General features: G+C 42.9%; 1 protein-coding gene across 4 annotated transcripts in view; it reads right to left on the reverse strand.

Moving 5' to 3' along the window:
• FGF13 (fibroblast growth factor 13) overlaps nucleotides 1–22,662 on the reverse strand; it is a 445,889-nt gene that overhangs the window by 39,284 nt on the left and 383,943 nt on the right. For all 4 annotated transcript variants that reach the window (XM_047844640.1, XM_047844637.1, XM_047844638.1 and 1 more), the window contains one exon: nucleotides 18,753–18,856. In XM_047844640.1, coding sequence (XP_047700596.1) covers nucleotides 18,753–18,856 — 104 coding nt within the window. The remainder of the gene's footprint in view (nucleotides 1–18,752; nucleotides 18,857–22,662) is intronic.

Consider the following 22,662-nt stretch of genomic DNA (forward strand, 5'->3'; position numbering starts at 1 on the left):
AATGAACGCCAAGGCAAAGGATAAATGAAATCTAAACCTTCTTTAACTCTGAACTATTCATGATTTTGCTCTAAAAAGCTTGAGAAATCGTAATAGTCATCTGCTATGCTTCCAACTCGATATTGCATACCACATGCAAAAAGTAGTTCCGCAAAAGCAAAGTTCTCGTGGTTTTTAAATCTATTTTATTATTTATTTTACTCCCTTTTTTGCACACTGAAGCAATTCTGATCGTCTACTATGCATCTTCGTGACAATGTCTCATACTAAATCAACACCTACAGACAAAGGGGAGTGGAAAAACTGAGGTAAGTCAGACACTGTCTAAAGAGCCCACTGTCTGGCTTTTTTAGCTTTCATTTATTTATTTTTTTTAATGTTTATTCACTTTTCGAGAGACAGAGACAGAGTGTGAGCAGGGCAGGGGCAGAGAGACAGGGAGACACAGAGCCCGAGGCAGGCTCCAGGCTCCTCCGAGCTGTCAGCACAGGGCCCGCCCGACACGGGGCTTGAACTCACGAACTGAGAGATCGTGACCTGAGCCGAAGTCGGACGCTTAACCGACTGAGCCACCCAGGCGCCCCAGGCTTTTTTTATCTTTTGAAAGGTAATACAATAAAATTAATTTCAGAAACTTTGATAAAGGCATAAACAGAAGAATCACATGATTCTGTCGTGTGGCAATAACCATTCTGAATATTTTGAGATATGTGCCTCCTTTATGGGGAATGAGAGCCACGAGATGGGGCCTGAGTGCTCCGAGAGGCATTTCTGTTGTTGTTGTATCCTCTCAATCTTTGCATTTTGCAGTAATTCAAGCTCCTGTTAAATTATGGGGAAAATACATGCTAGGTGCTAAGGCATCATTAGTACTCATGAAAGTTTCTGTCATAGACAAGAAACATTTGTTTTAAATGAACAGAAGCATCTTCCGTGTGTAGTCACATGGCTAGTATAGATGTACTGGGGTGACCAAAGGTTAGAGACAACAAAAATACACACAAAGAAGAAAACGCTGGAAAACCCATACTCCAGTGGACCCGCAGGTACCTGGTCCCTATGAGGTCTGCTAGCCCAGCAGCCTAAGGAAACAGGATAGGTTCACGGGGCCATTCCGGGTTCAAAGGCATTTTTAAACACGGATGGGACCAACGCACGTGGAAAACCCAACTAAATGTCTAAGTAACGGTTTGTTTCCACAAACACACGTTTCCTTCTCCACCGAGCATCACCGAATTCGGAAAGCCTTGCCTGGATCCTTTGCCTCCCGATCTATAAAAAAGGTAGGCTATAAAGGGAAAAAAGGTAGATGATCTGAAATCCAGTGGACCATCTTTGGGGAGACTGCCATGATTTCCTTATAAGGAATTCGCAGGACCATGAACTCCTACCCGTAAATCAGCCAATGAGAAACTGCAAAGGTTGGGAATATGATTAACATTTAAAACCAGCACTGCCTTCAAATTTAGTTGATCCTCTCCCAGAGAGCTTTTCATATTTCACCGCCTGTTTTCGTATCCTGTACTGCCTGCGACAGTCATGCATTGCTAGAACACCTCTGCAAAACAGCATCGCAGGGCTGGCGATGAACTATGGGATGCTATCTTAGGAAATAAAGCAGTGTTGCAAAATAAATTATCCCCTGAAATGGATAACTAAGCTGTTAGATTCAGTCACGTCAGTGTTTCTTTTACTAGCTTTCCCGTGATCTCTGCTCATTTCTAACACGGGGCACATCCCATTCACACCTAACCTGGGTCCACAACAGAGCTTGAAGGGAGAGGGCGGTCGGGGGCTGTGATCCTGTCACAACCTATTTGGGCACACGTATGACTGGACGTTACGTCTTCAAGAAATGATCCTAGGCTTTAACCTGAACTTGCGTGAGCAACGTGGCTTTATCAACCGAGTGAAACAGGGTAACAAAGCACCCACAGGAGATGTTTTTCTTTACAAAAATGTTTCACCAAGAAATGAAAAAACTCTAAAAACCTGATTGTTTTCCATAACCCACCCTTATAAGCTAAAATTTTATTTTTTTAATTAAAATAAAAAGCTTATTTATTTATTTTTGAGAGAGACAGAATCCCAAGCAGGGTCCTTCCTGTCGGCACAGAGCCCGATGAGGGGCTCGATCCCACAAACCGCGAGATCAGGACCTGAGCCGAAATCAGGAGCTGGACGCTTCGCCGACTGAGCCACCCAGGCGCCCCTAAAATTAAATTCTAGACTCTACAATTGCGTGAGCCTCAAGACATGTTTCCCCAGATTTTGTTACATAGAAGCCTACCCTGGTCCAATGTTCGTTCAACCACCGTGATGGGGACGCAAACATTCACTTGAGCACCCATGGGTGCCAGACAATTCACACAGGCAATCTTACTGAACCCTAGGAATATGGGATACCCAGTTTCAAGATGAGGAACCTGAAGGTCAGAAATGTAAGAGAACTTTGCCAAGGCTACATGGCTGGCAAATCAAAGTACAGGGTGCATATGCTTATGATGCCCGTATTGGGTCTCAGAGGTGGGTCCCACTATTCCCCTCTTTTCTGTGACCCTATGAACATGGAAAATAAGGCTGTGGCTTATTATTACAGTGGTGGTTACCGCTGTAATTCCTTCCACTACAGTTCTATAAACATATTATGAGAGCAAATCGTAGGCATTGCCACGGCTCAGGAGCATTCACGCTGCCCCTAAAAGTTGTACCACGGCGGGGGGGGGGGGGGCTGTCTCCCTAAGACAAAAAAACCCGTCAACACTAGAAAGCTACCCCGTGAACTCCTCGGCATTGTCCTACAAGTTAAATGTACTCAGGACCCTCATAGTTCCTGACAGAATTATACGCAACTGCATCTTCAAATATATTTTCAAAGGAGGAACCTGGGAACATTGATCTCACTATGTTTCTCTAAAATGAAATAATTTGTGCATAAATAGGAATTTTATGACAGATTCAATGTCCTCTAAAAGTGATCTTTAATTTTCACTGCCATTTCGAGATCGATGAAAGGAGATTATACTACGGAATAGCTTTCCCTGGCTCATTTGTAAGGGAATCGGACAGAACTCCTTGGGTTTAATTTTCAGAAATCCCAAACATCAGCATTTTTGACTGTCAATGAAATTAAATATAAAGGAACAGACAAGCAAAACTAAGTGAATCTGGTACATTAGCCCTTCCTCTCCCTTCAGACCACCAAAACTTGGGTATTTTATCTGTTAACAACTCCTCCAAAGAAATCTCAAGCACGTTTTCTTGCCAGAAAAAGCAATATAAATTCTGGGCAATCATGACTTGATAAATTCATAGAAGACAGAAGATTGCCATGAATATTTTAGAAGCCTGCTGATATTCTGTAGTAAAGCTAGTAAAGCCTGTTAACGTGTACCTAACTAGGGCAGCTTTGGGGGGAAACGTGTTTTAATTTAACTTAAATATGACCTATGAGTATATATTTGTTAAATCTTGCATACTGAGTTATAGCCAGAGATCCCTTCTGATAAACAGCAACTTTTCTAACGCTGTTTTACTGGGTGTGGAATGAAACTATAGAATGGGTAATTACCATCTGAGAGAGTAAAGCCTCTAACTACCACAATTATCCACATTAATTCAAATTGCATGAAAAGAGAAATAACAAATGTTTGGAAGACTGCACTAGGGGGGAAACTAAACAAACCGGCGCAAAGGAAAACCTGATATTAACAGAGGAAGGCAAACCGTGTATTTTTCTCTTGTTGTATGGGGTAATGACAGCTGAGGTTTAAGTCTCCTTGATTTGCTTCCTGGGTCATTACCAGTGGGGCACGAATACAGAGCAAGCAAATGAGCCCTCATTAGGTGATACAATAACTACATGTACTACCAAAAGCATATTTTTAAGTCCGAACGAGCTATTTTTCACTTTAGAAATATCTAGTTACGTACCTTACCATTTTCAAAAGCTGTCTACCTCACTTCACATGCAGCAAATTGCTGTATTTTGACACTGTTCACACATTCATTTATTATATGACTCATAGACCATGGAAATGTGACATTTTCCACAGTTCAGTGGGATGGAGAGCAGGGCCATTAAGTGGAGGCAATTAGAAGACACAAACTGTCATCCTTTACTGGTCAAGCCCAATTATGTCCCCAGTAGAATCCTAATGTTACTTTTATGTAAGTAAACCAGATAATCCGAGGCAAAGGAAAAGACAAGAACGGCATCATGAAAGATTCATCAGAAGCCCAGGTCCACTATTTTGATCACGAATAGAAAAGAACTGTCCCCTTCCCCGGGGAGAACCCGTCTATGTCAGAGATGGTCCCCTGGCCCACCAGGAGTACTAAGGAGTCACCGGACCCGCACTCTAGTCAACCCCATCACTATGGAGTTCCTTAAAAATTAAATGACGGATGCAAAGCTGAGGTAGTTCCTCCTTGCAGAACAGATTCTAGGGACCACAGGAATCAGCTCCAATACCCTCAATTAACGTCTGAGGTGACGGAGAGGCAGACGAAAGAAAGGGGCTGCCCAAATGTGTACGTTCATTTGAGCACAGTTTAGGGGCTGTTGCCATCCCAGATTTCTGGTTCAGAATCTGGGGCCCTACTGTGACACTCAGCGCCGACCGTGACGTTACTACTTGCTCAACCACCGTGTCTCACGTATATATATAAAAAAAAAGACATGATTGCTCAAATAGCATTTTTAATTCACTACTGTTTAGGAATGGCGACAAAGACTTGATAGACACATATGCCTCCACGAGGAAGAGGGAGAGAGACACGGCCACGTGCACACACACGGAAACACGCGTGCAATCTGGGTCTCTAAACAGTTCCTTCCTAAACGGCCCCATTCCTGATCCAGTCATCTCTTACCATGGGAAACAGAGAAATCATTTCTTTGCTTTCTGTCTTCGGCCTCTTACAGAGTCAAGCATTCATCTGTCATCTATTTACTAAATGTTAGTAGAGCGTCTGCTGGGTCTTTAGTAATGAATTTGGGACTGTGGCGAATATAAAAGGAAGAGAGGGCACTGCTCTTATCCACAAATAGCTTAAAGTATCATTTGGGGGATACCGGATTCAAACGCAAGCAGCATCTGGGCAATAAAAGAGGTACATGAAAATATTACACTTATTGTGCTCTGAGAACACGAAGTGAGGGGTCAGGCTTTTATGAAGGTTGTAACGTTACCAGGCAACAGCCTGATATTATCAGATACTTTTTTTTTTTAAGTTTTTATTTATTTACTCTGAGAGACACAGAGAGAGTGAGAGTGGGGGAGGGAGAGAATCCCAAGCAGGCGTCACACTGTCAGTGCAGAGCCCGATGCGGGGCTCGAACTCACGAACCATGAGATCGTGACCTGAGCCAAAATGCAGAATAGGATGTTTAACAGACTGAGCCACCCAGGCACCCTTATCAGATATTTCTTAAATCTCTGTATTTACAATGATCTCCATGAAGCCCAGAATACGGCCTTAAGGACGTGTAATCTAGCTTCTCTCCGGGGACTTTTGCTAAATAAAAACGTGAAGGCACTGAGTCCTTCCAGGAGCAATTCAGGAGAGGGAAATGACTGTAGACAAAACAAACAATAATGCAAAAGCACACACACAAAATCCTCTCATTTGAAATCGGAGCGTCACAACCTGAAGGGAAAAAAATGAACTACCAGCTACTCTTATACAAGAAAATTTCAATTACAAGCAGGAATTAAAACTCAGTTGGTAAGAAAGCCTCTTTTAGCAACCACGAGGAAATACAAGAAAGCTGTCTAGAGGCACAATTTTCCCTTGAATTCAGCGGGATGACCACTAATGATACATAATTGCCTTGGGAGCTACGGCCGGTCTCGCAGCAAGAAAAACCGTGGAAACCCTGTGAATCCACCACAAGATCATGTCAGAGGGCAGGGGATGCTGGAATCCTGTGGAAGACTGAGACTCATGAAAAGGCTACAGCAAAGTTCACGTATGTTGCCTGAAAGCCGCTTAATGTTGCTTGGCCAGCAAGACCTAGTATAGAAAGATTACACACATACCTACTGTAATTTTAATATTACGATTACACTGGGCTGTCTCTCTAATTCTACCCCTAGAGTTATCCATAGGGCAGACTTAGAACGGAAATTCTTTTTCTAGCAAAATTTCTCTGGCACGACACAAACTCAACCCTGTCAAATGGGATCTCCTATATAGAGAGAGTATATTTATATCAAGGGTCCCCCATGAACTTTTACCCGTCCTGGGTTCTGGCATAGCAGCTCTGCATGTGGTTTCCCGAAAGATTAGTTACCTCAATATATTGAATGGAACACTGGTTCATGATGAAATGATAATAGGCTGGGGGGGGGGGGGGGCAACGGTAACAGCCAATAAAGGTTTAATAAAATCCCATAAAAAAGACATGCTTTTTCTATTACTATAATACTTAAACTCCCCCCACGAAAAAGAGGATTATTGTTTCTGAACATCTTGCTGCTAACTTTCAAGAACAAGGTCAAATCTTAACGTCTAAGAGAAAATGTCTGACTGGCGTAAACGTACTACTAGTTGGCTTTGACTTTTCCCTGATGCTCTAACAAATGTTTGAGAATGTCGTGTGGCCACTTGGTGGGGTGACTCCATATGCTAATTTATAACCTATGAAACAGTCATCGATTCATTAAGAGATTAAGTGTTGGCAACAGAAAAAGGAAGGGTCATTGTGCTTTTATAAAAGTGAAATGGGAACGCGGTAAACAATTTGTGAAGTAATTAACTAATGTGCCAGGAATGAGCAACTTGCTGAAGAGATCTGCCAGGTTTTTCCACAGGGGGCCCTGCTTTCATAGGAGGTTTGAGATCCCTCAGGTGGAGGAGTGCTGAGCCGTATGAAACGTAGGATCCGACTACTAACAAATGCTATTTATTCGGGGTATCAGTGGGTTGAATATCTCATACTCTCATGACACGTTTCACACCGATCTTAATATGCTTTACCTTTATACAAATGACGTCGATGTCTTGGTAGAATTTCCTGGATTACTGCATTTTGGACTTGATGAAGTCTATGTAATGTCAGCTGAGAAAATCGTTACCATTAAAGGGACTGCTCAAACAAACCGGGTAACTGACACCTACACTTAAGGATTGGTTACACATAGGAAAAGGCGAAACTGTCCATTTGCAAAGCCTCTCAAAGACTGACTTAAGTCACCATTCCACGATGCGTAACAATACTTCAGGTAGTGTTAGTAACAACACTCAATTAAGCACTGGTGGTTAAAGCAAAGTAAAAATCCAAACCGACTAAGTGTCCATCTTCTTTGAGCATACTTTTTGATGTCAGCTTTAGCCAGCACAAAACCCACCACAGCACCAATCAAATCGCATCACCGTTCCAAGTTTTAAACTCAGGCAGTCCACACTTACTGTGACAAATATGGCAAGCACCCCCCCCCCAAAATGGGAGAGCAACCACATAAAAAGACTACTGCATACGCGCTTCTATATTTACCAAAAAAACGAACACAAGAACAAAAACAAAAACCCTTTGTCGAATATTCTGACAGAAAATGCTACGTAAAACAATAGGAAAACCTGCCCTTCAGGGAGAGTATCAAACGATTTAAAACCTGCTTGCACAGCTACTTGTACGAATATAAGCACAAATGGGATAAAAAAAGGCCATGACGGTAAACTTATTTGAAAATACGTGCCATCACGGGGCCCCTGAGTGGCTCAGCCGGTGAGGCGTCCGACTTCGGCTCGGGTCATGATCTCACAGTTCATGGGTTCGAGCCCCACGTCGGGCTCTGTGCTGACAGCTCGGAGCCCGGAGCCCGCTTCGGATTCTGTGTCCCCCTCTCTCTCTCTGCCCCTCCCCCGCTCAAGCTCTGTCTCGCCCTCTCGGAAAATGAATCAGTATTTAAAAAAGAGAAAATACGTGTCATCACATAATCTCCTCTACGGACTGAGTTTCGGAAATCTTGGGGGCACATCTTCACCACGAAGGTGGGGGCGGGGATTAGGAAGCTCCTGGGCCACTGGCTCCCACGCTGCTGAACCCTGAGGGTAGAACCTAGCATTTAGAGGTGACTCAGAACTTCAGAGTACCGGTAACGCTGTGGAGGAAACCGCATCTCATTTTCATGTTAGCTCCCTAAAACTGCCAAGACTGATGTGCCCCGAATGCCGGGGGGGCGGGAAGGAGGGGAGGTCTGAACCCAATCTAGTCCAGAAGTGGTCCAAGCACATCTGGAATTCTTACATCTCTTTACTATTCTTATTCCGCCCCTGTTTGCTTGCTCCTTTGGCACGTTTTGATGGCACACGGCCACCAAAACAACGCTACCATCCGGCGGCTTGCGAAACCACGGCCTCTGTGTGTCCACACCCGGGGCGGGGGAGCCCCAAGAGGCGAAGCCCTTACCTCTCCGAAAGCAAGAACTGTCAGTGGTGCGTGCAAATGGATGAACATCGCCAGAATGCATTCTAGATCCTGAAAAACAAACAGCCACAACAAAAACCCTCCCTCGATGTCGAAGCTCCGCGAGTCTCACTAAGGCTCCAGAGGTTCCAAATCTGGAGAGAAGGTGGACCCAGAGAGATCCCAAGCCACGTAAGATAAAATGCTGCACCGCACGCCCTCCGTGTGAACAGGAGTCAGAGCGAGGCATGAACTGAGCAAAACCGCCTATCCCCGTTTCCGGTGAGCTCTACTCTCGAGGTTAATTACTGGCTTAAAGAAAGTCTCATGTCCAGACCAGAGACACTAGCAGTTAAAGCATTTCCTGAGCCTATTATGTGCAATTTAAAACCTGTTAGCTTCAAATTCCCTCGTGGCACACGGATGCTTTGACTTATTGACAGCCGTACTGGGAGCGGAACTTTTTGTTTGAGCCAATAATTCTAGTTGGGAATAGAGGAATGCAAGGAAAACACGAGGAGTTCGCTAGATGGCCTCCCTTCTTGGGAAGGATATTAGGAATGCAGACGTAGTAAACAGCGTTAACAAATCCACCTAATTTTATCCACCTCGTACTCCTCAAAGTCGTAGGTGTTAACGTACCTTGCGTATCATAGCCCTAAGAAGTAGGTATCTGGGTCTGCGGGTCACCACCGTTCCTCTTTGCTACGTCTACTACTGCGGCATGAAATTGAAGAAAACCGGAAGGCGAGACTTCCCGGCGGCATTGTCCAAACGTGGGAGGTGGACTCTGGCATACCTTAAAGCTTGGTTGGCCGAATCCACTAGAACCCGCTTGTGTTATGCGAGCAGAGTCGCACGCTTACAAGACTTTTAAAGCACTTCACCTTCCATCATTTCTTGATGTAACTGAAAACCACTTCGCCGCCGTATTCGATTTTACCGTCCCAGGACATACAAACATGGTCTTAATGGAATCTGCCGAAGAGTGTGGTGCCCACCTTCTAATATACATTGTTCAACACAACTGGTAAATTTCCATAAGGAGGCACCCTCCTCAACCCACCCCCATCCCCAAGGACATTCAAATTGTTTCCCTATATGGCATTTTCTTACAGTGAGTTCTGGACTAAAAATAGCATCGCCAGCCTGCAGAAGTTGGGGAGGAACAGTTTATGCCAATCCTTGCCGTGGTAGATCAACTATTAACAATCAGGGCTCCGAACGCATGACGGAAGACTGCAAACTCCAGCCATCCTAACGGATCAATGTGATCACTGTTTGGGGTGCCTGGTACCTTGCGGATGGATGTTCCGCAGAGATCCGGCAATTGATAGGTTGACAAAGCTCCTAGACTATCTCCCGCCTCCGGTTCTCTGGGAGTTGACATGTGTGACTGGGCTGAGACCAAGAGTGCTGGGGTCGGGGGTGGGGGTGGTTCAGGAGATCTCTGCTTTAAGCGTTATGATATAGTAAAGAAGCTCTCAGCGTCCAGATCTTCTATAGGCTCTCCCTCAATCTTCTTCAGTGCAAAGAGGCTCTTTCATTAGCCCTTGTTTTGCAGATAAATACTTGCTACGACATTCCTGAGAATCCTTTACCCAGACAAACAACCAAAACACTTTTGTTGTTATAGCCTTGCTGATGTTGTGGCCAGATTATAGCAATGGATTTGTCACGCACGGGCTTTTTTGTTATAGTGTTTGATATATGTAATGGAGTTTTTACCAGTTGGAATCTCCTGTCCGAAGGCTGTCACTGTCATTTTCTGGTGTCTCGTCAATTATGAAAGTATTACAGGATGATTCATATCCCACCCCCCCGCAACCGTTAAGCTTTTTTCATCCTCCGTATTATCGCTAAGTTGTTAATACCTTGGGGTCGTTATTTACATTTGATTTTTCCAACTGTCTATAATGATTGTTTTTCCTTGGGTAAAAACGGACATCATCTCTAAGTTCGGCTACACCTGTTATATGCTGAGCCAGAATTCCTCTCCACATCTGGGGCCCTTATAGAAGGGGGTGTTCAATATTATGGCTACTGGCCGTCTGCAAAATCCGTCCAAGGGATCAATTGACTTTCCTAGCAGCTCCACTTCCGGGACTGTCAAAAGCAGTTAGCATCAGAGTATCTGATGAATAACTTAATCAGAATTTTAGCACAGACGTGTTATCTATTCACACATTCAGCCTGGGTAAAACATATTAAATGTATTAGTCAGGGGCTTGCCAGTTATTAACCTTGGTTACAGCTATTATAACGATCAGAGGAATGCTTTCATTTAAAGTTTCTCTATTGGGAAGTCGCTGCTGCCTTCAAATTTTTTTTCTTGTGTGTCAGTAATTCACTTTCTTATGTAATCTGGAAATGTTAACACTTGAGCGGATCCATGAAGGTTATATAATTGGGCGCTTTAACTTACTTTAAATATTTAAGAGGCCTGGCACAAATAATATGATTTGTCTTTTTTTTTTAATTATTATACACGTTTATTAATCAGTTTAATAAATACCTGCCCAAAAGGTAATTTTTGGGAGACACTGCTCTCTAAGTGGGGGTGGAGAAAAATCACAGCCACTACTTAACGAGTATAGAGTTTGGTAGGTAAACTATTTTAAGACACGGCTTTCGGGGGAAGGGCAGTAAGAAAAAAGGCCTCGATGGGCTGTTTTCTCTATCAGATGGTGGATTCAAATTACATAAATAAGAAGGGAGGGACCAACAGCACTGTCTGCACCAAGACATGAGACTCACTAGATACTTACACAAAATGTAGCTAAGAGATCTCATCTGCTCTGTTCTATAAAGCTAGTAAGCATTACCAAATATGTTGCTAGGGCAATCTCCAAAGGTATGACATGTTCAGCGTAGGATATATATTTAAAACAGATTTATTCTGGGAATTCCAAAATAACTAGTCCCATAATAGCAACAGAGTAATGAACAGAAGACTGGTTTCTTCCATTTGTCTTTGTATATGCGTGCTGTGTTTGCGCACATTACGTGTGCGCGTGCACGCGCATGCAAGAACTGCCCCCCTACATCTGGCTTCATTTGCTAAAGTTCTTCTTCCTTGTTCTTGCCAATTATTTTATTCTTTAGTTCCAAGAGACTGGCTTTTTTCCTACAAACGTGAATTTAGCTTCTGACTTAAAGCCATGAGACGCTCTTTTAAATATGTGCCCCATGACCTCTCATTTGAATGTTTTTTCAACTTGGCCTCAAAAACAGAATACGGGGCCAATCTTGCTCTATTTAGCTCCAACTTCGATTGTCTCTTTGATTTCTGAGAAAGTGCCATCCTCGGTCATTCTTCCACCTAAGAAACTATACCTTCACCCTGAGTAATTTGCCAGTTTGGGCTATGTTTTCACGGAGACCATACGGAGAAGGCACTTGACTGTGAGGTTACAAACAACCAGATTCATCTAATTTCATAGTCAAACACTGCCAAGCTATATTTTTCTCTCACATTTGAATGAAACTTCCATGAAATGGAAAGGGAGCTAAACGTGAAATAATCTGGGACTTGGGAAATGTATTTTGGGTTTGGAAATTATGCTGATTCACTGGTATTCTAAAGGAATCTCGAAGCGAACACAGCTCCTTCAGCATATTTTTCAATACAATAATTATAATGACTTCTACCTCAATAGCACCGACACTGGAAGCCTCTTTAAAACATAAAATTGAGCTCCTTGAGCTAGCAGGGCCATTCATTAACAAATAAAATGTGCCTGTCTTCTCTGCTTTTCTCTCTGTAAAATAATTTCATTTTCTTCCTAGTCCATTCTTAGTGATGTCACTCAGAAATACGTTTGTATGTGTATAATTGCCCTTGCCACTCCCTTCGTCTGAAACGGAAATGCCCATCAAAAATGTTCAATTCCGGGGGCGCCTGGGTGGCGCAGTCGGTGAAGCGTCCGACTTCAACCAGGTCACGATCTCACGGTCCGGGAGTTCGAGCCCCGCGTCGGGCTCTGGGCTGATGGCTCAGAGCCTGGAGCCTGTTTCCGATTCTGTGTCTCCCTCTCTCTCTGCCCCTCCCCCGTTCATGCTCTGTCTCTCTCTGTCCCAAAAATAAATAAACGTTGAAAAAAAAAATTAAAAAAAAAAAATGCTCAATTCCGTAGCCACTTGAAACAAAAAGTCTGTCGGATGCAGGCACCAAAATTGAGAAGCTAAGTTTTCACAGTCAACCCTTTCCTAGTTTTATGTGAAACGAATCAAATTCAACAATTTGCAAATTCACTGAAGTATACAGAGAAGCTAAAGCTATAATTAGATGTTAGAATCTGTGTCTACTGCTTTTGTAGGGTTATTATATATATATGATGGCTACTGGCTATATGCAAAATCCATCCCAGAAATCAATTTTGATTTAATAATGATCATGTTCTTCTATATTGGATGTGAGAGTGCTGATATTTATTTTAAATCTATTTCCTTTTATAACTGAGTCAATCCCACTTCCCTCAACAGCTGTAATGTTTAAACCACTGCCCTCCATCTAATTCTAATTAAATTTATAAGCCTCTATGACAATAACCCTAGAAGTTAAATTGTGTGAACTTGCTGATATACAGATTTAACATAACTGGAACATTTTTGTAAGTTACAGATGTTTGCTAAGAGGACATTCATCACACTGAATTGATCAATGAGTTCATCTAAACTTTAACATCCTTTCTATATAAGAATATGGGCTACACCTGAGAAGTCGTATCACCGAAAATTAGGCCTTACATTGTGGCATCAGAGAAACAAAACAAATCTGCACAAGCGTACTGAGCATCTGAGGCCTTTTTAACATAAACCAACCCCCGCCCCCCACAGCCTGAAGTTAAAACACGTGTCAGAACTGATTTTAATTCACCCAGACAATATAAACTAACCTTCCAGTAAATAATGGTATTTAAGCCCAGGGACTAGGATGCTAAACCCAGAAAATCCTTTGCTGCCGGAGCCTCTTTTTTTTATGTTTCCTCGCTCTGGGAAAAACATGTTCATTTTTCTCTACCTCAGTTGAGCCAGTGGTAAACTTATATGGCATGCTTAAGAATCAATGGTCATTTCTCAAATTTTTGATGAATTATCTTATTTTTCTACAGAGGTTTGGGATTCCTGAAAATATAATGTCAAAAACTGGGCTAACTTTCAGGAGCAGGCTATTTACTCCATGCCTTTCCCAACGGATTGTTTACTGTTGCAAAAGAAAAAAAAAAATAAATAATAGCAAGAACTACATGGTTGGAAAATCAGGCAACCTCTTGACCGGACCATCAAAATGAACATCTGTGATGGGAGAAGAAACTTGGTGAATTTAAGGTACGCGGAAAGAATCCAGCAGAGAAGGGAAATCTGTCCTCATACTTCAGATTCCAAGACTGGGCCCCTGACCCTCAGAGAGACCTGCTTTTGGATCTCGCGTCTCATTTGCTGTGGCAGTCCCAGGACCCCAGGACAGGGCAGTAAAATCACTCCTGTAAGTCCTCTCTAGAAATACACAGACGGAAAAGGTTTACTCGTCAAAGGATTTCTACTTGCGTCCACACGTTAGCAACCCCGACCCCAACGACACCTCAAGCGACAACCAAGCGCTCTGGAAATGGAAAACTAGCATGGACGAGAGGTAAGGAATCAGGCAGGTAAAAAGGCTGCTACGGGGTTCTGAAATATTCCAAAATCGAAACAAAAGGCTTTGGGTTTAGCTTTGACTTTGTGTTATCCCGTTTCTAATATCTGTTCTTACTCCTCTGTTAAAATAGATGCTAGGACATTAATGATACTTTCATTTAAGACTCTTGATTTTCTGGGGGCGCCTGGGTGGCGCAGTCGGTTAAGCGTCCGACTTCAGCTCGGGTCACGATCTCGCGGTCCGTGGGTTCGAGCCCCGCGTCGGGCTCTGGGCTGGTGGCTCAGAGCCTGGAGCCTGCTTCCGATTCTGTGTCTCCCTCTCTCTCTGCCCCTCCCCCGTTCATGCTCTGTGTCTCTCTGTCCCAAAAATAAATAAAACGTTAAAAAAAATTAAAAAAAAAAGACTCTTGATTTTCTGTAGTTAATGTTTATTTCAACCGGCTCTGCAATATGGATTACAAACAGATTTATGCTATTAACTATTTATGCTATGAAGTTTTGAGGAACTCTCAAAAGCCTGCGTACAACTCATTATTATTGGCAAAGAAAAACCAAAGGTATGAACAAAGTTTTCTATGCACAATGAATAATGATTTCCTTACAGTTGCGGAAAGACTTCGTTCTATCATCGACAAAAGTAAATATGTTATGAAATAATGGCTAATGATGATTCTCTGTGTCACAGATGGTTTCTCCCTGCCACTTGAGCCTACATCAAGTCTGTCCCCCGTGGCAACAAGAAAAAAAAAAAGGAGGGGGGAGGGCACAGTGCAAGAATCCCGAGATTAATCATGGAAAACAAATGACTATCTCTGAACCAATAACGACGTGGCAGTATTGTTTCTTCATTTGGTGGACCGAAGGGGTGGGGGGAGAAACAGTAAAAATGTAGAAGTGAATTTCAAAGAAATTGAGGGATGTACAAGCAGAAATGCGAAAGAAGATAGAAAAGAGGAAGGAAGAAACGGCTTCCAAGGATCAGCATCTTCCTTCACCTCAAGAAACAGTCCTTCCGAAAGGTGAAGTCAATCTGCTTGTAAGAGCAGAAGACGACGACCAGCGTCAGAAATTTCAAACCAATAAAGGACAAAGGGCACAGGAGTTCACGGTTTCTGACTTCATGGCGGGGGTGGGGGTGGTTCTCAGCAATCCTTTTTCTTGGCCCCAGATCGGCGGTTTTCAACCCAGGCTACCCGCTAGCATCAGAAGGCGATTCTAATAGGTAGCTAAGTTGAGAACCGCCGTCTGAACTAGGCGTCAGCAAACTTTTTTCGGTAAAGGGTAAGACAGCAAATAACGGAGGCTTCGCGGGGCCCTGGGGGCTCCGTCGCAACTGTTCAACTCTGCGGGTTCTGCCACAAAAGCAGTCGCAGACAAGAAGTAAATGAATGGGGTGGGGCTGTGTTCCGATGAAACTTATTTGCCAAAACGGGTGATGGGCTAGATTTGGCCCTCGAGCTGTAATTTACCCGGCCCTGGTCGGCCGGCTAACCCTTTCCCAAACAGCTCTTTCAAATCTCCACGGACGCCACCCCAATGCCTCTGATTTTCAGCAGGGGACCTCTCGGCCTACTTCACGGGAAAAATACAGGTCTTTTGGCTGGAAATCGCTCAACTTTCTTGTCCGTCACCTGCAGACTTGGTATGCCTAGGTCTCCGTCTGTCCTCATCCCGGCCTCGTATCATAGAAGCAGCATCCCTCTTCTCAAGGTGAATCTCAACACTCCATTCCATCAGTCTCCTCAACTCCTGTCCTCAGCGCAAGTCCCCTCTTAGCTTTTGTAATACCACGATCATCTGCCACAATGAGTTCCTTCTCTGCTGCTGGCCACTTACGTGATGGTATGCCCTAATATTATTTGACAAACCCTCTTTTCTTCTTATGCTACACATTCTCTCAACTATTCTCGTGGCATCAACCACCACCTACGTGCGAGAACGCCCACGTTTTTATCTCTAGCTCACATCTTCTCAGACTCTACGTTCAGATTTTCAAGGATCTATAGCGATCTATACCCTGGTATCTTCCTCCCAGTTCTGCCTTTTCCTTTGGTCTCCATCTTGGTTAACAGCTTCACCATCAAACCAGTTGCCAAAGGTAGAATTCTCCCTTCCCCCCGGGGCCCCTGATAACCCACCATGGTGCAAGTTTTAAAAAGCATCTCTACCCGAAGCTACTTTACTTTTGACCATATGCGGTGGTCACGCTTTCCCTCCAAATCCCGAGGATTCTGCCTCTAAAACAGCTCATGAAGACTGCATGTCCTTTTAGCCAGTGCAGATGGCTTAAGGCAGACCCTTGTCATGCCTCACCAAGATTATTTTCGATAACATCCTAATAGATTAAAAAATAACTTTTTTGATGTCTATTTATTTTTGAGATGATGCGAGAGACAGAGTGCAAGCAGCGGAGGGGCAGACAGAGGGAGACACAGAATCCGAAGCGGGCTCCAGGCTCCCAGCTGTCAGCCCAGAGCCCGACGCGGGGCTCGAACTCACGAGCCGTGAGATCATGACCTGAGCGGAAGCAGGACGCTTAACCGACTGAGCCACCCAGGCGCCCTTGGGCACCATACTGTAAATGATGATGAAATGGAGCGCTGAGGATGTTAGTCAACGTGCTAAAGGGAGTCCACACCATAGTCCATGAGGAGCAATGAGAAGAACTGGGAAACTTATCGTGGAGAAGATTCAGATTCTTTCCTGGAGCAGATGAGTTAGATCTCTTTCCCTGTACGAACTCCAGGATTATCAATCGGACAGCTTTCCTCCTTGACGAAAGCATAGATTCTTTTCCTTAATAGGAAATGCTTAACTTAAGGTTGCTTTGCCTTCATGGGAAATCCATACAGAGTGTCTCACATTTTGCTCTCAGCTTGCCCATCATGGAAAGGAAGCCCATGGATCTACAAGGCTGATTCCTCCCAGGAAGTCTTCTTTAGAAAGGAGCTCAAGTTGGCATTTACCGATCTGCTAAAATAAGTCAATCTGAATGGTAGGCTATGCATTTTTGACCTCAGTTCCCTAAATGTAATACCGAATGCCCTGATTTTCTTGAGCAGGGGGACCTGACATATTACCTAACGTACGTGACTTTGTCTTTAACTTAAATGTTATTTCCAAAATTAAAAAAAAAAAAAAGCAATTAACTGCTGCAAGATTTTAAAAAAATTCACCCTTCTGGATTCTTGACCAGTCATTATTGCCTAATAATTATTTCCTACGCCATCTGGTATTTACCTTCTCAAAAGTATGCCTTGGATACATTCCATTTCATTCCCATGCCTGCACAGTAGTTTCAGAGAACAGTCATTTATTTTATTAACGACCTACCTTGGTATCTGGCCCTGTCGAGGTAGTCTGTGGATCTAAACGAGGTTAATTAAAATCCTTCTTTATTAAATTCTCTTACCTTAACGCACAAATCTGAAAAACAAATCCCCTTTCCTATCGTTTGCAGGAATAGCAGTGTATTAACTAGTGACACACGTCATGAATGGTACAATAAATCCGAGTTTATCATTTGTAAAAATAATAACACCCCTGCACTTATCAAACACGACAGCTGAAATGGCCTGACAGGAATGCTGAGAGCGACCAGGGTTGGAGGATTATTATGCCACAATAGAATAATATTCTGTTGTAATATGAAACAAACTACCCGGTTTGCCAAATGAACGGGTCCTTCGTGGTCTTACTCGTCTCTCACCTCTTTCCCATCTTGGCCTCTGAAAACACAGGGTTATGACACGGTCTCCACCACGTCTCCCAACAGCCTTATTACACGCCTGGCTTTGCAATAAATCCAGGGAATGGCCGAGAGCAAAAAAGTACCGCTTTGGTGCTTAGAGGAATACATTTCTCTAATCGTGGGGACAGCCTCCTTCGAGGCTATCTAGTGGGAGGTTGGGCAAGCAATTTTCTCCATTTTCAACATCCTAGCCTTTTCTTAAAACACAGGAAATTCAAAACGAAGACTACAGAGAATTCACGTATTAAGTGGTCTCCTACGACCTGTAACTCGACCTACCGATAAGACGGAAATCCTAACCCTGGTAACTGCACCACCTCTGCCTATATCTACACGTTAAACATTTTTAAAAAGCTTAATTCGGCCTCATATTCCTAAGCTGAAGTCTTGTCTACGTTATTTACACATTTCTTGGGAACAGCAGGTATTTGTACACACAGAGAGGCCGAAACGTGCTTGATGGAAAAACAGACAACAAATGTGCCCCCAACTGAACTTCAGATAAGAGAGCAACTTCCAGAACTGTCCTGTATGTCCTAGAGTTAACTGGGGGAAAAGCTCGCCTTGAGTTCTTTAGGGTAAAGCTGGATCAATAGATGTTGAACTGACTTACAGAAATGGCTTTGCTCCCCGCAGGTGCAACGCCAAGACAGCCAGCCAGAGCGTTCTATTATACACCACATAAAATAATAACTCAGGCGTCATCATGTGCGAAAACGTTTCGTGGATCTCTGATGTTAACCCAACATTGTTAGCTGCAAATAGTTAACTAGCAATAGACAGAATTTTCGCAGGAAGTTCATCTGTCCTTTCAAAGGAGACATTTCCATCAAGAACATTCTTCCTCATAGCCCAGAAATCTGCAACGGTTACACCCATGTAGCATATTTTAGTTCACATCAGATGAAAACCAGAATAGTCCAAACACGAACACAGTGAAAGTCCTACCGAGGTGTACAGGTATCCCTCGCTGTTCATTGCCAAATACAGCTTAGTTTGAACTCCTTGAATAGCCACCACTCGAAGACCCACAGGGATGAGGTTAAACAGAGCTGAAATAAACAAAGAATGTGAAAACAAAGTCATCATTCGGAATTCCATAGCTTTTCAAGGTTTCCAGCAGGTCTGGCCCTCTAACAGTAACGGGTGCTTGGTAAAAATAGACAGACATATACATTTAGCCACAGATAGGGCCTTTAGTATTCTACCCTTGATTTCTGGTGGCAGTCACACAACTGGGACCATAGCTACATATTCTCAAACACCCTGGGGAAACTGGAAGACAATTCTAGGGTTTGTATAGTGTTGGAAGTAGGGAATCCTGATGCTTTTGAAGCGATACGCTTCCAGGAATCGGTCTATACACTAAAGAGCTCTATCCTCAACGAACTATTTTAAACCGCTCCCCTAGACGACTGCTGAAATTCACAGACATGGTTATGATCTACCAGTTGGGGAGAGATTCCTAGAATCTTAGAAAAGATACCAGTGCAACTCCCTCATCTAAATTATCTGTATTATTTCCAATGGAACAACCCCAAAATGAATCCAGGCCTTGGAAGAAAAAAAAAAAAAAGGCATTTTGTAGTCTTAGGTTCCCAGAGTAGTATTTCTTAAAGAACCAACGTGTTCCAAGACAGGGTTGAAGAGGGTGGTGGGTATGCCCAGCTTTTCGTCTCTAGGAGCAAAGGTGAAAGGAATACAAACAATGAAGTCGAGAGGTTTGTTTGTTTATTTAGCAAAATAGTTGTAAGGCGGCAGCCCGCTGGTACCAAAGAGGTCTCCGTTTCTCCATTTGAAGGTTTGAGTGCGTGAAACTTACACCCATGCTCTCCCCACAATTACACACCACTCACTGGAGAAAACCGGTGGGCGTCCTCCCCCTACCAGCTGTCTACTCCCTCCTACGCCGTGAATAAAAATAAAACAGTACATTTTTAAAACGTAGTGCCTGCCACACACATCTTTTGAAGCCAGCCTGTGCACCTTTCTCTCAAGAGTCCTAGACCAACGTTGATGATTTTTGCCTTGGTGTGTAAGTTCATGGAGGATGATGGATCAGTCTGCTATCATCTCTCTGAACAAGAGTGGAAAAGAGTCCCCACATGAGTAAGAGCGGACTTTCTGAGACCTCTTACCTTGATGTATGTAAGTGTGTGTGTGTGTGTGTGTGTGTGTGTGTGTGTGTGTGAGTGAATAACATATATATGTGTTATATATGTTATATATATGTCTATAGGTGGGGTAATATAGATGAGAAACATTAATGAAGAACTAAATATTCCTTGGGGAGCCTACAATGTATATTTCCCTGAAAATCAGGGTGTTAGCAAAGAGGAGCAGGACATCGTACGGTTCAAAATCCAAGTGCTCCTACCACATGCTACCGATGGCATCCCATTCAATGCTCATCATATTAAAAGCTGTGCCCTTCTGTTATGTGAGGTGAAGGAAAGTAATTGCACAGATTGCAAGCCAGGATCTCAAGCTATCTTTGACAGTGCAATGCATAGGAAAGAAGTCTGATACCTTTGAGTATGTCACGTATATATCTCTTTCTGTTGATGATGCCTCGCTCACAGCAGGTGCTCAACACACATTTGTGGACTGACAGCAATGTGTATGGTGAAAACGTGACAACGCTGTATTTTTGGAATGTGAGAGATCATCACATTCCCATTTTGTGGAAGTTCATAGTTGAAAGATTCTGAGTTCTAAAAAACCAAACACAAACTTCCATATGGGTTTGGTATAAAAGCCATACCACTACGTACTATCAGACAAATGGAATACCGGCCTGGGTCTGAATCGTAGCTTAGTCGTGCTAATAGGGGACAGGGAATGACAGATGAAATCCAGGATTCTTTCTGGAACTTCGTTGTTTACAATATTTGGAACCTCTTTAGTTCTCTTAATGCAGCTTATAACAAGCAAAAAAAAAAAAAAAAGCGAAAACGATTTGCTTTTCACCATGTGCCTCAACTACTCGCTGGTGTGGGTTTTAATGAGCAAGAAAATGCTTAAGTTCCAAACATCAGAGAGCAGTAAGTGGAAGAGTAGCAAAGACCATCAGCAATCCACGCCCAGGATTATCTATTCTTGAATAATGGTATTAACAATATAGTAGAACATGAATTTTTCACTATGTACCATAAATTTCTATGAAACCCGATTCAAAATAAAAACTCAGCACCCTAAAACACAAATATTGAAGAAAGCAGCAGCGGACAGCGGCTCATCTAACTAGTCCAGTCTTTTCTTTAGACATTCATGATAGATAACAAACTGGGTTGGCTGAAAGTCTAAAGGGTTGTCAGCCTTTCCAAATAAAAATGCAAAGAGGGGCGCCTGGGTGGCTCAGTCAGTCGAGCGTCCGACTTTGACGCAGGTCATGATCTCACGGTTCACGGGTTCAAGCCCCGCCTCGGGCTCTGTGCTGACAGCTCAGAGCTTAGCCTGCTTCCGATTCTGTGTCTCCCTCTCTCTCTTCTCCTCCCCCCCTTGCTCTCTCTCTCTCTCTCTCTCTCAAAAATAAACATTAAAATTTTTTTTTTTAATGCAAAGAAATTATAGCAAGGGTAAGCTTGGGCAGAATCACTATTTTCCTATGTGCCTATGTTTCTCTAAATCTGGAATACTTTCTCATGGACAGAAGAGATTACTTCAATTAGGATGAAAATATTCTAAATAGAAGAAGAAAACGACTGATTTCATTTGTGTATCTAAAACACATTCATTAAGTACCTAAAATCTCATCTGCCATTTCCATCAAAGTTTTGAATAAGCTTTTTTTTTCTTTTAAAGTTTATTTACTTTGAGAGAGAGGAAGAGAGAGTGCTTTCAGGGGAGGGGCAGAGACAGAGGGGGAGAGAGAGAATCCCAAGCAGGTTCCTTGCTGTCAGCACAGAGCTGGACGTGGGGCTCCATCCCATGAACCCGCAAGATCATGACCTGAGCTGAAATCAAGAGTCGGATGCTTAACTGACCAGGCCACCCAGGCGCCCTTGAATAAACTTTTAACAAATAATGAGGCTTTTGTTTCTTGTTTGTTCTCTGCTGTGTCTACATAAAAACAAACTCTTTCTACCTTGAAGGGACCATTTTCTCAGAGATGTGCACAAGTTGGCACTTAATGTTTACTGAATAGGACACTGAGGTCATCCTTCTTCATTAGTTGGGCTAAGGTCAACTTCTCAAAGGGAGCAATTAATCAAAGTACATCTTAATGTAGATTGGGAAGACCCGACACCTTGAACTGCGAACACTCCCGGACGTTTAAAGGGAAAGTTGCCTATTCTTTTAAAATAGCCCTCACTTGCACCCAAGGCAGATGATAAAACTCCTGCCATGAAATGTCTATCATCTTTTCCTTTTCAGGGGGAAATACATAATTTACAATGGCTGATATGCTCATGATGAGATTTTATTGAACTGACATTTACCACTGCAATAAATCTAAGGTCAGCTTAAATGTATTATACCAAACACATGTTTTTAGGCATCGATATATCTGGGTAAATGTGAACTAATTCGTTTTATCATGCTTTTGTTTACCACATCAGGATTAAAAGGTCGTAAAATCGATTTGAACTAAATGTGAAAAAATGATGAGAGGTGCTAAAAAATAAGAAAAATACAAACACAATTCCAGGAATACACATTAAGGAAATACTATATAAACAAAGGAGTTACAGGTGAATAAGAAACCAACTGTAGTCTTGTTCTACTCACTTAAAATAACTAATGAATGCCAAGAAAACTGCTTGGCTTTAGGGGAAAAAAAAGAACAAATGTATATGGCTGGACTTGCACTCTAACGATGATCATTTTAATAATCATTTCAATCACGAAACATTCC

This window comes from Prionailurus viverrinus, chromosome X (assembly GCF_022837055.1).
Source record: "Prionailurus viverrinus isolate Anna chromosome X, UM_Priviv_1.0, whole genome shotgun sequence".
Classification (NCBI taxonomy): Eukaryota; Metazoa; Chordata; class Mammalia; order Carnivora; family Felidae; genus Prionailurus; species Prionailurus viverrinus.